The sequence below is a fragment of the Marmota flaviventris genome, chromosome 10, assembly GCF_047511675.1.
Source record: "Marmota flaviventris isolate mMarFla1 chromosome 10, mMarFla1.hap1, whole genome shotgun sequence".
In the NCBI taxonomy this organism is placed as follows: domain Eukaryota; kingdom Metazoa; phylum Chordata; class Mammalia; order Rodentia; family Sciuridae; genus Marmota; species Marmota flaviventris.
Window position 1 is genome coordinate 29,870,386 of NC_092507.1, and position 15,867 is coordinate 29,886,252.

Genomic DNA, 15,867 nt, shown 5'->3' on the forward strand with positions numbered 1-15,867 from the left:
TCGGGTAGGTGGGGAACCCAGGACCATCCCGATGACGCTGACGCCAGGCCTACCTATGAAACTCTCGACAACCCACCCACCCGCAAACACAGGGCTGCACCTCGAGTTGCTACCACCCGCAACTCCAGCAGCAACCCAGACCCTTCCAGGGCGCAGGTTCTGCGCCTGGTCCCCGCCCCTGTGACCCATTGGTCTATCTCGGGGAGGAGGCGGGGCTGAAGAGCTGCACCGACTGTCCCGCAGCTAGGAGGTAACTGTCAGGTCTGCGCGGCCAGGATCGCCACCGAGCTCGCCCGTTGTCCCTGCCCGCTGCGTCCTCAGCTGGCGGGACCGACCGACGGCAACAGACTGATTAGTCCCAGTCTCTGCTGTAGCCTATGCCCTGTGGCTGCGGCGGCCGCTTCCCCACATCCCAGAGCCCAGACAGGTGCCGCGCGTAGGGGGTTCTGGGGATTCCCTGTGACCCCGGGAGACGCCCGCTGTGTCTCGCGGACCTCAAAAGCTCAGTCTGCTGCTCGCCGTCGGGGCGTTCCCTGGCCGGGCTACGGAGCAGATGCGCGCGGGCTGAGTACCCCGGACCGGCCTGCCATGGCCTGGCGCCCCGCCCAGCTCTGGCTCTTGGGCCTGGCGCTGTGCGCGCTGAGAGGCAGCCCTGACCCGCGCCCCCTGCACAACTGTCCCCAACGACGGCTGGGCGATCGAGAACACCGCGACATGCAGCGTGAGATTCTGGCGGTGCTCGGTTTGCCCGGGCCACCCAGGCCCGGTGCGCCACCTGCTGCTGCCCGGGTGCCCGCATCTGCCCCGCTTTTCATGCTGGACCTCTACCGCTCCATGGCTGGCGACGACGATGAGGATGGTGGGTCCCCGGAGCAACACCTGGGCCGCACCGACCTGGTCATGAGCTTTGTCAACATGGGTGAGTTGCAGGGGGCCCCAGGATGGCATCAAGGACCCCTGGTGTCTGGGAAGTGACGGCAGCCTCAGGCTGGCACTCCTGGGAGTGAATTGGGCTCCAGGGGAATTTGCACATCCTTGGACAGTGCCAGTACCTGCCCTGGGCAGATAGTCAGGGATCTGTGACAGGAGCTGTGGAGGTCGGGGGGAAGACTAGTGGTCAGGAAATGGAAGGTCTAAGAGGTGGCCCAGGTTCCCTGAGCTGTGAGGTGGACAGGAGCAGTCAGGATGTGAACTTCCAGGGGATACATTCACCCTGTCTCCAACCACACCCAGGCTTAGGGATCCAATGTTGTTGGGACCCACCTGGGTGGCACCAGGAAGACAATTGGTCCTGAGAAGACTGGTGAGTAAATAGAGGCTGTGATACTGTTAGTGTGATAAGGGCAGTACTGAGGAGAGGGACAAAGTTCAGTGTGAAAGCCTGTGGTCATCATCAAAGTGACCAGAGCTGACCCACAAGCCTGAGTCCTCACATAGCAGATTCTTCCCTGTGCAGCACTGAGCCTGTGGGTGGAGTATGCTGTCAGGGAGGGGCTGGAGAAGGAGTGGACAGACAGCTCCCTGCACCTGGGCTGTGGCCTGGCAGGGAGTGAGTATCCAGGCCTGTGAATGACCCAAGGGACAGCTTAGACCCTCTTCTTTCCCCCAGAAAAAAGCTTGGCTCTTCCTATCTGCAGAAACCTCTCCTAAAGATCTCAAAGACATTTCCCTCTACTACTCCTTTTTATTTATTTATTTATTACTTATTTTTGTAGTTGTAGATGGACAGTGTGCCTTTATTTTATTTGCTTTTTTTTTTTTTTTTTTTTGTATGTGGTGCTAAGGATTGAACCCAGTGCCTCACCCATGCTAGGCAAGCACTCTGCCACTGAGTCTGAGCCACAGCCACAGCCCCCTCCTCGACTACTTTTGAATGTAGAGTCCTGAGTATTTACTGCTGCTCATATCCTTCATGCACTTTGTCTCCTGTCTGTGGCTAGTGACAGGTAGGGGCCTGGGCTGGGACAGGCAGCAGGCTGGGTCTGGGGACCAGGTGATGGGGTGAGAGTAGGGACAGGACCCTTGCTGTGACTGCCAGCCCCCTCCACACAGAGCATCACTCCTGATTCTCCCAGCAGTCCTGTGAACAGCCATGGTCTCCATCCCTACCACTCAGGTGAGGACAGAGGGACCCAAAGAAGCAAGGGTACCCCTAGGATAGACAGCTTCTATGTGGCTCAGTCAGGACAAGTCTAGATTGTCAGGCCTTGGATTCCAAATCCCATCTTCTTCCTCCATCTTCTCTGCATGTCTCATTGGGATCTGGGCCTCTGAGGCTGTGGGATTAACAAGCAGGTCTTTGTGCAGCCCTGGCTGTGGGCGGCACCCTCAGAAGGGCCTTCTTTATTCTGATGCACTCACTGCACTCTAGAACTCTCTCAGCCAGAGTAGTTTTAACTGGTAATTACCAAGGGTGTATGTGGGGATTAGACATGAACCAGGATTTCTTCCGTGTTAGACGCCCAGGCCCAACCCCAAAGATTGGGCCCCAGAACCACTGTGGGGTCTAATAGCAGAGTTCCAGTGGTGCTGACCCAGCTCCCACCCTGCTACCTCCAGCTCCACCTTTCCTGTCAGCTTCATCAGGCCCCAGGAAGTGAGGCGTGTCCCTCCAGGTCCCCTACTGTTGATGGCAGTCTGTGGGACCCAGAGCTGAGGCCTCATGAGGGCCTCCCACCAAAGCTCAGGCCCCATGGGGAGCAAGTGCCTTGGGAAGCCCCACATGATTTCCAGGACCTGCATTGGGAGTCAAGGCTGTGGTCAGAGCTGGTGACCCTGCCCCACTTGTCTGTCTATTCATTCATTCATTCACTCAACAACAGCCTGTAGACCCTTAGCTCCTCTAGGTCAGGATGAAGAAATGGGACTATTACTGTGTGGAGCAGAGGGATCCTGTCCCTGGTCTCCCTATGCTCAGGCAGGGCACAGCCCTGAGGTTCTTATACCACCACCTGGCCTCCCCTTACTTCCTGCATATCTGCATCCATTATATGTACCTTTGCATCTCATCCAGTCTGCAGGGGTAATGTTGGATTAATGAGATGCCTCCCATCCCTGATCTTGGGCTCTGTATCAGAGGAACCTTCTCACAGCTCTGCTCCACTCCTGTGCTCGAGCTTCTCAGACCTATCTGGCCTCTTCTGAGGGAGGAAGGACCAATTCTGCATGTTCTTCCTGAATCCTTCCCCACCCTGTGTCAGTGGAGAGGCAGGTGCCTGTGTTCCAGATTGAGAAACTGAGGAACAAACAGCACTAACAGGCAGCAGTCTAGGCAGGTTCGATAGTGCCATCTGTGCTTTTGCCCTGACCCTTTCCTGAACCAGACTAACTTATTCCTGTGGTCCCAGCAGCCAGGGACAGGGGTGGTGATGAACTGAAGTTGTTGGATTTGGAAGAACTAGGGCTGAGTGAAAATTAGGGACCTGGGTGAGTCCTGCTCTACTCTTGCCTGTCTTGTGACCTTGAAGGATGATATTTCTCCCCATGGGTTTCAGGTCTCTTCCTTTGGTTCTTTAAAAAAAAAAAAAATATATATATATATATATATATATATATATATATATATATATATTAGTTGCAGTTGGACACAATACTTTCATTTTATTTATTTATTTTTTACGTAGTGCTGAAGATTGAACCCAGCACCTCACACATGCTAGGCAAGAGCTCTACTGCTGAGCCACAACCCCAGCCCCTTCCTTTGATTCTTTACTGGGAAATTCTTTCATTTTCCGATTCATTCATTCATTCATTCATTCATTCACTCAACAAAGAGTTATTACTACCTGTAACATTCCAGGGCTAATTCTAGTTGCTAGGGACATAACAATGCTGACCTTTCAGTGGAGAGACAAATAATAAATGCATGAGCCACAGATAATTTTCAGGTGTGCTAGACTGACCCTCCCCTGCCCTGAGCAATAGCAAGGCAGACAGGACTGGGTCAAGAGATTCTGACTTAGGAGTCACACAGGCAGAATTTGCATGACAGATACCTATTCTTAATGTGATCTGGGCTTTCCTGTCTATCCATCCAAACCTCAGATTCCTCCACTGTAAAATGGAGCTACTCATTTTATGAGGCTGTCAAGGGTTGTGTGAGATGCTACCCAGTAATGGGCTTATGCCCAGAACCTCCACATCTCTTTCAACATTTTGCATCTTACAAATTGCTGTCACAATTGGTTTTTAAAAGAGGAGATTAGAGCCAGGTATAGCAGCACATGCCTGTAATCCCAGTGACTCGTAAGGTTGAGATGGGAGGATCTCAAGTTCAAAGCCAGCCTCAGCAACTTAGTGAGACCCTGCCTTAAAAATAAAGTGCCCCTGAGTTAGATCCCCGAGAGAGAGAGAGAGAGAGAGAGAGAGAGAGAGATTGAGATTAAGAGATATTAGGTGATTTTCCCAAGGCACCTGGCCCATAGCAGGTCATCTTCCTGCTTTCACATCCTGGGGCCTGGTCCATCTATAGATGCAGTGAATGCTGCTTAATTAGACAAAATATGAATGTGGGTTCTAAACTGAGAATCCTGTTTTTAATGTGTCTTTGTTGTTCTGATATTTGTAGAAGTAAAGCATACTTACTATATAAACTTTAGATCATACCAAAACATAATAGGGTCTCCTCTGGGAATCTATTCCTATCAGCCAGTCTCCCAAGTAACTACTTTCTGATTTCTATCACTATAGATTCATTTGGCCTGTTTTATAAACTTCATATAAATGTAATCATACAATGTATAATCTTATGTCTAGCTAGTCTTTCACTAGACATATTTTTTTTAAGATTCATCCATGTTCTTGTTTTATCACTGAGTTGTATTCCATTGCACAAATAGACCAGTTTTTCCATTTTTTGGAGGGTGGGGGTACCAGGGATTGAAGTCAGAGGCACTCAACCACTGAGCCACATTCCCAGCCCTAATTTGTATTTTATCTAGAGTCAGGGTCTCACTGAGTTGCTTAGCACATCACTGTTGCTGAGGTTACTTTGAACTTATGATCATCCTGCCTCAGCCTCCCAAGCCACTGGGATTACAAGCATGGGCCACTGTGCCTGGCTTCCAATTTGTCCTTATTAATTTATTCTCTCTCTCTCTCTCTCTTTGTACTGGAGATTGAACCCAGGATTGCTCGACCACTGAGCTACATCCAGCCCTTTTTATATTTTATTTTGAGACAGGGTCTCATTAAGTTGCCCAGGCTGGCCTCCAACTTACAATCTTCTTACCTCAGCCTTGAGTCACTGGGATTACACCCCAGTGCCTGGCTAAATTTATTTTTATTAATGGACATCTCAGAAACTTTCCAGTTTCTGTTTATTACAAATAAAGCAGCTCTGAACATTGTGTGTGTTTGTGTGTGTGTGTGTGCGCACACGGGGTGGGGGGAGGGATTAATGCTGAAGATGAACCCAGAGTTTTGTGTGCATTACGCAAGTGCTCTACCACTAAGCTACTTCCGCAGCCCTGAACATTCTTGTACACATCTTTCTATGGATATATTAAACCTGGACTTTGATCTTGAATGTGCCGCTTGGGAGCTTGGGAGATGTTAGACAGGTTACTTACAGTCTCTTAACCTCAGTTTCCATCCCTTTAAGATACAGGAAGCAAAGCCAAACTCCAAGGCTTGTGGCCAACTGGATGCCTGACCCATGATAGGAACTTAATGAACGGGGGCTGACCTACTCTACCCTACCTCTATGTTCCTGATTATTTTGTACCCTCTGCACAGAATATACTCACCTCCATTTCTAGTTGTCAAAACTCTACCCCCTTTTAAAAGGGAGTAGGCCAGAGTTTCCATAAATCTTGCTGTTCCCAGCCCCATCTCCACCGTGGAGATACAGGCTCCTAGTGGTGATAGAAATCCCATCCTTTATTGTGTCCATATCTCTTAGAATCCTAGTCTCTCTCCACCTGTATGATCCAGGGGGCACATCAAGCCCCTCTTTCTTCTGGTCTTTGGGAAACCCTGAACAAACCTGAAAAATCCAACTCTCCATGGCACCCCCACCCCACTATGTGCCCCAGCTCCTGCATGGCAGGTACTCAGGCAGACTGGCAAAGCTGAAGGAAACAGGGGCACAGCAGGAAGTGGGGAGCACCCAGAGCCAGGGAAGGAGTCTGGGCCAGGATGGGGCACAAGTGGGGCCAGCCCTCCCTGCCTTTGTGGTGCCAACAATGGGTGCAGCATCTCCCTGAGCCTTCCCCGGGACCCCAAGGTCCACTGGGTCCTGCCTTCAGGAAGGTGCCTTCAGTACACATTCTAGGGACCTAGTTGACATGTAAAACCTGCCCCATCCCAGTATTGCCACCTGTCAACTCCAGAGCCATTCACTTCACATTGGCTCCAAGTCTGAAAGTTCACTTATAGGACCCTAACCTCTCCTGTGACCTCCACAAAATCTCGGCCCCTTCTGGGCCTCAGTTTCCCCATCTCTCCAGGGTTGCCCTGCAGGCCTTCCCAGCTCTGACCAAAGAATATGCCTGCCTCCTACCCACTGGTGAGGGTTCCCCCAGGGGTGAGTCACAGGGTGGGGAGGAACACCCAGCCCACCTCCTCATGGAAGCCTCTCCTCCACAGGCAAGAGGGGATGTGTCACTGTGACCATGTCTTTCTGGAAAATTCCCACAGTCCAGGTCTTTCCTGGGTTTCAACTGGAGGAAGCGTGTATCCTTCTTGCTCCCATCTCTTAGGAACTATTTTTGACCTTGGCAGGCTTGATGTGGTGGCCTGTGCGGGTGTTCCCTTTTAATTTGGGGTCTGAAGCCATCTGAGGACTGGATCAGTAATTATGTGTACAGAGTCATTTATGGAAACAGCTCTTGAAGAAAGTCAGTAATGAGACCTGGCTGAAAATACCTCAGAAAGAACCTGGGCCTCCTCTCCCCAGAGCTGAGGTTTCTGGTGGGAGAAACCCCTTCAGGAGGCAAGATCAATAGGTCATCAATCCCACAGCTCTTCCATGGGCCTCACGGGGCTGTGGAAACCAGGGTCTTTTCTTAGATCTGAAGTGGGGCTCCCGCAGCCTTTGTTACCAGCAGGACTAGCCAGACAGGCCTAGCCTGTCCACCTTCAGGGCCCTGGGGAGCCTGTCCTGACCCTCAGGGGCCAGGCTGGGAGAATCCCACAGCAACATGGAAACCTCAGTGGCTTCTGATGGAGACATCCTGTGATGTGGAAGTCACCCCCAGACCGGCATCTGTGCCCCAGCCCAAGGGGCTGTGAATGCTGGGAACTGAGCCACTGTCCTGGGGACAAGCAGTCCTAGGGAAAAACAAGCAGGCACCACCCCGCCCCCAGGTCCCTAGAACTCAGGAGGCTCAATGAGCAGGCTGCTGGGAGCCTCCTATGTCCATCCCCCATGTTCAGCCCTTGCCCTCCAAGAGCCCACCATCCTGCCAGGCAGCTGAGCCAGGGGAAAGAAGGCAGACTAATTATGGGGTCTGTGGGCAGTCAGAGCAGGCTCCTCAGTGGGACTGAGGGGAAAGTAGCCTTTAGACATGGTGGGAAGGGACAACTCAGGAGAGGGAGGCCTCCAAGGGACCTCTGGGGGGAAGGTGCCTGCAGGTAGGGGGCATGAGAGGCCATGACAGACAGACAGGCAGCCAGTCAGTGGGGCCAGCTCAGGGAGGGCCTGGGGTACACAGCTGAGCCTAGACTCCCCCTGTGGGCCTCCAAGGCTGGGAAGGATTGGAGGGGAGGCTGACAGGCTGGTCAGAAAACTGTCCTCCTGACAGCCTCACTGAGCTGGAGGAGGAGGGTGTCTATTGATCTGACTCTTGGTGAGAAAGAAGACAGGTCACCTGGGTGAGTCTAATTTTGTCCAAGAAACAAAAATAACCAATGCTTTGTTGGTGTCAGGCTGATGGACACCAGGTTTGGCATCTGGCGGTCCATCCTGTAAGTGGTGGGCACAGGGCCCTGGAGTGGACAGGCAGAATGTGGACAGTGCTGTGGCCAGGGAGGCCGCCTGCTGCCCTCAGTGGGCCTTTCCCAGAAGCGTGGGATCCGGAGGTGGTTTGATCAGGCTGTAGGCAGCTGAGGGTTCTGTGATTATTTATTTTCTCAAAGCTACAGTAAGGCAGTTCAGAAAGAACCTCTTTATTTCCCCAGGCAGAGCTTTGTAGAAAGTAGCAGTGTCTGTCCCCAGCTCTGGATCCATGTCCTTCCAGCCTATGTGTCTCTATGGAGCTGGTTGTCAAGAGTCCCAGTGTTTCAATTCAATAGAGAGAGAGGCCAAACTATGGGACCAGCCCAGGTGTCTATCGATGGATGAATGGAAAAAGGAAATGTGGTGTATATACACACCGGAGCTTTATTTAGTTGTAAAGAAAAGTGAAATTATATTATTTGCAGGAATATGGATGGAACTGGAGGCTACTATGGGAAGCAAAATAAACCAAACTCAGAAGGTTAAGGGTTTTATGTTTTCACTCATGTGTGTGAAGCTAGAGGGGGAAAAAAAAGAAAGAAAGGTGGTTGGGGGAAGACCAGGGATCTCATGAAAATCAAAGGAGATCAGTAGAGGAAAGGGACCAGGAGGTAGGAGGCAGGAAGGGAGGGAGGGCAAGTTGGGAAATGCTATTGGCCAAATTATATTATTACATTGTGTGCATGTAAGAATATGGAACAACAAATCCCATCAATGTGCACAATTATGATGCACCAATTAAAAAAATTTTTAAAGAGTCCCTGTGGTTGCTGGAAACTGCAGGTACATTGTGACCCCAGTGGCATCCAGCCCACCTCCCAGGGTCAGAGACTTTCACACCATCAGCAGCAACTGAACTTTATAAATTCTTCCTAGGTTACAGGGCTTCTCTGAATCAGGGTGCTGAGTTCTTTGGGGCTAACGTACAGAACTTCTTACAGATGAACAGTCCTTGCCCATCACTCCATACTCTTTTTATACACCTCGGCCCCTGACCACTAGATTCCAGCCACCACAGGCTCCTTGACGTTTCTCAAACACACAGGGCCTTTGCCTCTCAGGTCCCCGCTTGGATCCTCTTCTTCTACCTCTTCACCTACTGCTTCCTTTTCCTAGTAGAGACTTCAGGGACCAGGTTTTAAAGTCATGAATCAATTACCAGCATTATCCAAAGGCAGTGGCTTCTTGACCAAGGATGATTTTTGCTCCCCTGGGGATATAGGGCAATAGCTGGAATAATTTTTGGTTGTTACAACTAGGGCAGGGAAGGGACTCCTGTTAACATCTAATGGGCAGAGGTCAGGGTGTTGCTAAACATCCTACAAGACACAGGAAGTTGCCCATAACAAAGACTGTCTGGCCCAAAATGTCAGCAGAGCCAAAGTCGAGGGACCTGTCCAAAGGTGACCAATGTTTGACGATGAGCTCATGGATATTAACATATATGTTTCAGCCTATTTTTGATAGTACAATTGTCCCTCCTTTGGCCATTATGAAGTCCCTTAATGTGGGCTTCAGTACTCTTATTTTTTGCTTTTATTTTTTGGGTACTGGGGATTGTACCTAGGGGCGCTTAACCTCTGAGCCACATCCCCAGCCCTTCTTTATTTTGTATTTTGAGGCAAGGTCTCACTAAATTACTTAGGGCCTCACTAAGTTACTGAGGCTGACTTTGAACTTGCAGTCCTCCTACCTCGGCCTCATATTTATTCTCTAAGAAGAAAAAACATCATGAATTCAAACTGATATTTCCAATTCAAATTTAGAATTATAGGCTTTTATTTAAATTCCTAGATCTTATATTTGTAACTATTTTCTTTTATATTGAATAACTTGATCCTAACAACATTGACATAATAATGGTTTAATTTATCCTGTAATTATATATATTATACATAATATGTAGAGAAGCTAAAGAATAACAATGTGACTATTGAAAACAATTTAAGATTTATTTTTAGTTCATTTTGTTCTTAAACTACTCTACTAGGAATGGATCAGTCAAATAACTGTACTTATTTATGATACTGGGGATTTAACCCAAGGATGCTTTACCACTGAACTACATTGCCTTTTTTTTTTTTTTTTTTTTTTGAGACTGGGTCTCACTAAGTTGCTTAGGGCCTCGCTAAATTGCTGAGGCTGGCCTTAAACTTGAGATCCTTGTTGTCTCAGCCTTCTGAGCCATTGGGATTACAGTTGTGGGCCACCAAGTCTGGCTCCAAATTACTGTTTTCAAATTCTTCATTGTGTCATCAAGCTACCTACTCAAAACCCAATTAGTTCATTTGCTTCCCTTTGTATTTTATTCTTAGGTTTGCTCTTTATTCTTGTATTTTGAATTAATTTTGTTTTATACTTATAAGAAATCTTTACAAAATCTACAAAAGAGGGAACATTCAGAGCAGACCATCTTCATTTTCTACACTGTCCCTATTCCCTTCCTTTTCCAAAAGGTAATTATTTTTAGTTGGTTTATTAGTTTGTAGCCTATCTCTCTATTTAAAGTATACAATTATAGCCAGGTGGGGTGGTGCAGACCTGTTATCCCAGTGAATCAGGAGGCTAAGGCAGGAGGATCACATGTTGAAGGACAGGCTCAGTAACTTAGCAAGGCCTGGTCTCAAAATAGAAAATAAAAGGGGTTATGGATGTGGCTCAATGGTTAAGCACCCCTGAGTTTAATCGCCGGTAACAACAAACAACAACAAAGATGTGATCATTAGAGGAAGAATATATGAGAAGTCTCTGTACTATTCTTTCAACTTTTCTTGAAATCTAAATAATCTAAAATTATTTCAAAATAAAGCTGAAAACATAAATAAAATGGTCCCCCACATACTCCCTATGTTATTTCCAGTCACACCCTTTCTTTACGTCCTTGGTAGCACTTATTACATGTGCTGCTCTTGTGGTTTATGTGGTTTTTATCTAGCTTCCCTGGTGGACAGGTCTGTCTTTTGATCGAAGTGTCTCCCATGTCTATACAGGGACTTGCATACAGTATGCTCAGCTTCCAAATGTGTTCAGCAAATGATTAATATTCTTGGATGTGACCAGGAAAAACAAATGGAAAAACTGAAGCCTTCAGAAAGTTGAGAAGGAAACAGAGTTAGGAATCTTCTCCCACATGCCCAAAAGTGAAATTATGGGACCCTGGAAATTAGCAATTCCTGCCCCAGATTTTGTAAAGGGGGGGGGGAATAATTTATTATTCAGAAACCTTGCTCCAAACATCAATGGTCCCTTTCAGGGCCACCTTGGAGAGAGGATTCCTGGCAGGACATATCTCAGATTATTGGAATCCAGAACAGTGACTGGGTAGAGGGCACCCTCCTCACACCTATCTGAATCGGCCAGGAACCCAGGGATGAACTTTCTACTGCCAGCAATTGAACAGACCTTGGTCTTTCCCACAAATTCTTTCTGTGGACCCTCAACCCAGAGCATGTTTTTGTACTAGGGATTGAACTCAGGGGCACTCAACCACTGAGCCACATCCCCAGAACACCCCCCCCCCTTTTTTTTTTTTTTATTTAGAGACAGGGTCTCACTGAGTTGCTTAGTTGCTGAGACTGGCTGTGAACTCACGATCTCCTGCCTCAGCCTCCCGAGCTGCTGGGATTACAGGCATACACCACCATGCCTAGCTCATAGCATGCATTTTGTGCTTTGTTGTTAGGAGCCAATTCCAACTTAGTTTTTATGCCTTTTTTTTCAGCAAACACAGTGGTGGACCACCATGGTGGAAGGAGCCCAGCTGGGACTCCTGGTTTCCATTCCCACATGTGCATAAAAGTGCAAGTAGTGGGCTAAGCATATGGCTCAATGGTAGAGTGCTTGCCTAGCATATGCAAGGCCCTGGATTTGATACCCAGCACTTCCAGGTTTCTGTTCTCGACTAAAAGGCTCAGGGGTTACTCATGTGAACTGGGCTAACTGGGCTGCGCAAAATAACCACACAAGAGACACAAGTACCTTTTTCTTTGGGGTCGCTGTCAGGGCTCCTCAGTCCTTAAGAGTCCACAGGAAGAGAGAGAGAGCGAGAGCACCCGCTGACCCCTTTTACTGAGGAGAAGCTATTCAAATGAGGCAAGGGGTCAGGTTTCAGGGGGCTGAGTCTATCTTCATGATGTCCACTGTCAGCAGGTTGACTGACACCTGGGTAGGCCACACCCAGGGCACAGTAAGAGAAGGGAACACACACACAAGGCATTTCTATGGAAGATTCTATCCTAAACAGGGCAAGGGGTTATATTACAAAGGAACCGGTGAGCATAGCTTCACCCATGGGACTGTAGCAAGACACACCCATGTACGAGACACCAACCCTCGCACCCAAGAAGGGTGAGGAAAGCTCTGCCACATTTCTGTGACTGAGAGCCTCAGCACCCAGCCAGGGAGTGTGACTCAGTCACGTGTAAGGTTGGTCTTCCACACAGCACCTTGCAGGGGAAAAAAAGTACAAGTTGTATTAGGTGCTCTCTGTCTGAGCCAGAACTTGGAGACAGTCCCAGTGGTGTGCAGTTCTGGCATCTTTGGGAGATTCCAGACCTTGGCTATGTGGTGGGGGCTGGGCATGCACTGAGAAGGAAATATCCCTGGATAATATGTCAGAAGCATCTATTGGAGCATAACCAACTACCAATGACAGTAACAAACCTGGCTCTTTACAGTTTCCATTTGGCCCTATATCAAAGGATCATTTTGCAGATGTAGACACTGAACCCAAAAGGTTAAATGCTGTCACTAATGTCAGGTGGGTGAGGAGACACCTGGAAGCCATCCAGATGTCTTTCAGTTGAACTGACATATTTTCTCACTCCCTACTTTTATTTAGAAAGAGAAAAGTGGATGCCTTCCTTCCCCCACCCCATGGCTTTTGAGTGTCAGACATGTTCTCCTGATGAGCTGCCTGGATGCTATCACTTCAATACATCTATTAAGTTTGGAAATTAGAGGTCACACCCCTCCTGCTTCCTAAATAATGGCCACCACTTCTGTCCCATAGTCCTTGCCTTTTCACAGCCCTGTGTGAAAAGTGTCCCCACTTCACAGACAGGGAGACTTGAGATCACACAATGGAAGTGCCTGGTGGCTGCAGGGTCAGAACCGGAGCCTGGAGCACCAACTACTGGTCAGATCAGCTATGCTTCTCAGTGCTGTCTTAGGGGCTAAAATAGAGACAGCCTTCCCCAGCACTACCAGAGGAAAATCCAGGTTCCTACAAATGCTCTTGTACAAGAGCAGCTCTCTGGATCCAAAGGAGCAGCCACTGGGCAGCTGGGAATCCATACGGTTCAGCAGAGAAAGGGGCACTTCCCTTGGCCAGTTCCAGTAATATCTGTTTCAATGCTGCATCTCAGGAAGCTTTATCAACTTCAGATGAAATTCACTGTTTTCCTAAAAATTTCCCAACTTCTAGTGCTTGCCTGGAAGAGCCAGGCTGGGCAGTTTCCTGGGCTGGAATCCCTGCTTGGTTTATTGATTTCACAAACCATGACAGAAGTTTGGAGATTGAACAAGAATGTTTTGAGACAGTCTATGCAGGTCACATGGTCATCAAGGGAGGGCAGCTACAGAGCTTGGGAGCCACAGAGTTGGCAGGTTTGTGGATTGTTCCTTCAGTCCCCAGACCCAAGAGGGAGCCCTCAGAATGCACCTGTCAACCCCACAGTGACATAATGATGTACATAATAATGCTTTGAATGAAGTCAGGAGAATAGAGTGCCTGAGGAATCCTCCTTCACGGTCTGTCTCACATCCTGTGACAGCCAACAGCCTAAATCTATTTCATCCTAAAAATCAGGAATTTTTTCATAGCCATGCAACAGAGGTATCTGTGTCATTCCTGAAACCACTTAAATTGTCACCAAAGTTGTATGTGTATAACTGTGTCTATAGGCAGGACACATGGGTGTAGTTATTCACCACACAAGAATCACTCAGCAAAGGTCCAGAATCCTGCCCTCAATGCTATCTGCATATGCAGGAGGGACATGGACCTCGCCCTTGTCACACTGCCTCTGAAACAGCCAAGCCCTCAGGTTGGCATGCACTCTGTGCACAGCACCCTGATGCATGGTGGGACATGCATGCTCCATCCCATTTCTCCTCCCTGGGCAGGGGATGAAGCCTCCCACCTGCTCCTGCCCTAACATGCCTATCCCCTGGCTCCACCCAGCACAGCTGTGTGCCCGTCCATTCCTGGACCAGGGATGACATGTGGGGACCACAAAGACAGGAAGTGCTTCCCACATCCATCTGGCAGCTCAGCCTGGTGCTTTTTAAAACCTGACCTGTGGTCACTGAACCCAGTAACCATGGAAGGTTTTAAAAAGACTCAGAAACATACAATTAAAATCTCAGTGTTGGGTTTTAGGGAAGGCACTGGGCAACTCCCACCCTGCTTTCCGGAAACACTGATTTTTGATATAAGTGACAGGGAGCTAAAGTGAGACTGCCCTAAATATACCATCTGAGCAGGTCTGTGCAGCTGGGCAAATTATTCCACAGCCGTGGCCTTTGCCCAGACAGCTGGGCCAGTCCCCACCTCAGGTCTCACCCTCTGCCTGTCTCACCCTCCACCCTTGCCAGCACAGGGTGCCTCTCAGACCACACTGCTGCCCACTGGCCAGAGTCATAGCCTCACTTCTCAGCCCAGGGCTCCAGCCCCCCATAAAGCGGGCCCAGCCAGACCCACTGTTGCACCCAGGGAGCGAATCAGTGGGTGGTCCCCAGCACTCCTCACCTACACACACCACTCCCCTCAGCCTAGAGCCCACCCTGCCACCTCACCATCTATCGATATGCCTTCCCATTTGTCAAGTCCAGCTCAGATGTCACCACACCATGAACCCTCTGACTTTCTAGAACTTTCCGGGAGCTTGTCATTCCTACCTTGGTGTTCCTTGTTCCTTCTTTCTCCCTCCTTCCTTCTTCCCCTTGTCCTTGGGTCCTTTGTCTCCCATAGTTTCTGGCAGTGGTTGTCCCTCCCTGCCCTTGGTCCTTCAACCCTTGGCCTCACTCTACTGTCCTCTGCAGTGCCCCCCTCCTTGAACACTGAGGCTAATTTGCACTCAGGCCTCACAGCCTGGCTCAGATGTCAGATCTGAGCTTTCCCCTTCCCCCACCTCCCATCCAGGCACAAGGGCAGACTCTGGGAAGTCACTGTCCCACTGTAATGCAGCCAGGTAGTCCCATGGGACTAATGCCTTTTCCTGCCTTGGGTCCCATGTCCATATTCCCTTTAGACTGGGAGTTCCCAGAGGAGAGCCTTCTGCCCTTTATCATGGATGCTGGTGCCATCAAGGAGACAAGGTGGCATTGGATGAGTTTTAGGCTTGGCCTGTTGAGCATCTCTGTCCCTGGGCTCTGTGTTCAGGACACTCCCCCAGCAGAGTCAGGAACAAATTCATGTGTAGAGGAGGAGGCTGGCCCCACGGAGGCTGCGCAGGGCCCTTTGAAGAACAGCCATTAGGTCGTGGCAGCTAACACTTGGCTCTGCCTGCTCTGGAGCCTGAACCATTCCAAACACATGTGACCACCTGGCTCCCACTTTGTTTTCCAGTGGAACGTGACCGCGCCCTGGGCCACCAGGAGCCCCACTGGAAGGAGTTCCGCTTTGATCTGACCCAGATCCCAGCAGGGGAGGCTGTCACAGCTGCAGAGTTCCGGATTTATAAGCTGCCCAGCACCCACCCCCTCAACACGACGCTCCACATCAGCATGTTCGAGGTGGTCCAGGAGCACTCCAACAGGTGCCTCCCTCGGCCCAGGCACCTCCCATCTCATGGGCTCCTGGTCAAGGCTCTGGCAGTGTGTCCTGCCCCACCTGGGGGGAAGGGGATTTCCCAGAGAAAGAAAGGGGAGCTTCCTGGGAGAAGAGCCTCAGAGATGGGAAAGATGCTGGGCCAGACAGTTCCTGC

The 15,867-nt window shown here is 49.5% G+C and overlaps 1 protein-coding gene across 1 annotated transcript in view; it reads left to right on the forward strand.

Moving 5' to 3' along the window:
- Window positions 1-588: 588 nt before the first annotated feature.
- The window catches only part of LOC114081931 (bone morphogenetic protein 8A-like), a 28,444-nt gene continuing 13,165 nt past the window's right edge, over window positions 589-15,867 (forward strand). The window contains exons 1-2 of the mRNA XM_027923433.2: window positions 589-919; window positions 15,510-15,699. Coding sequence (XP_027779234.2) covers window positions 589-919; window positions 15,510-15,699 — 521 coding nt within the window. The remainder of the gene's footprint in view (window positions 920-15,509; window positions 15,700-15,867) is intronic.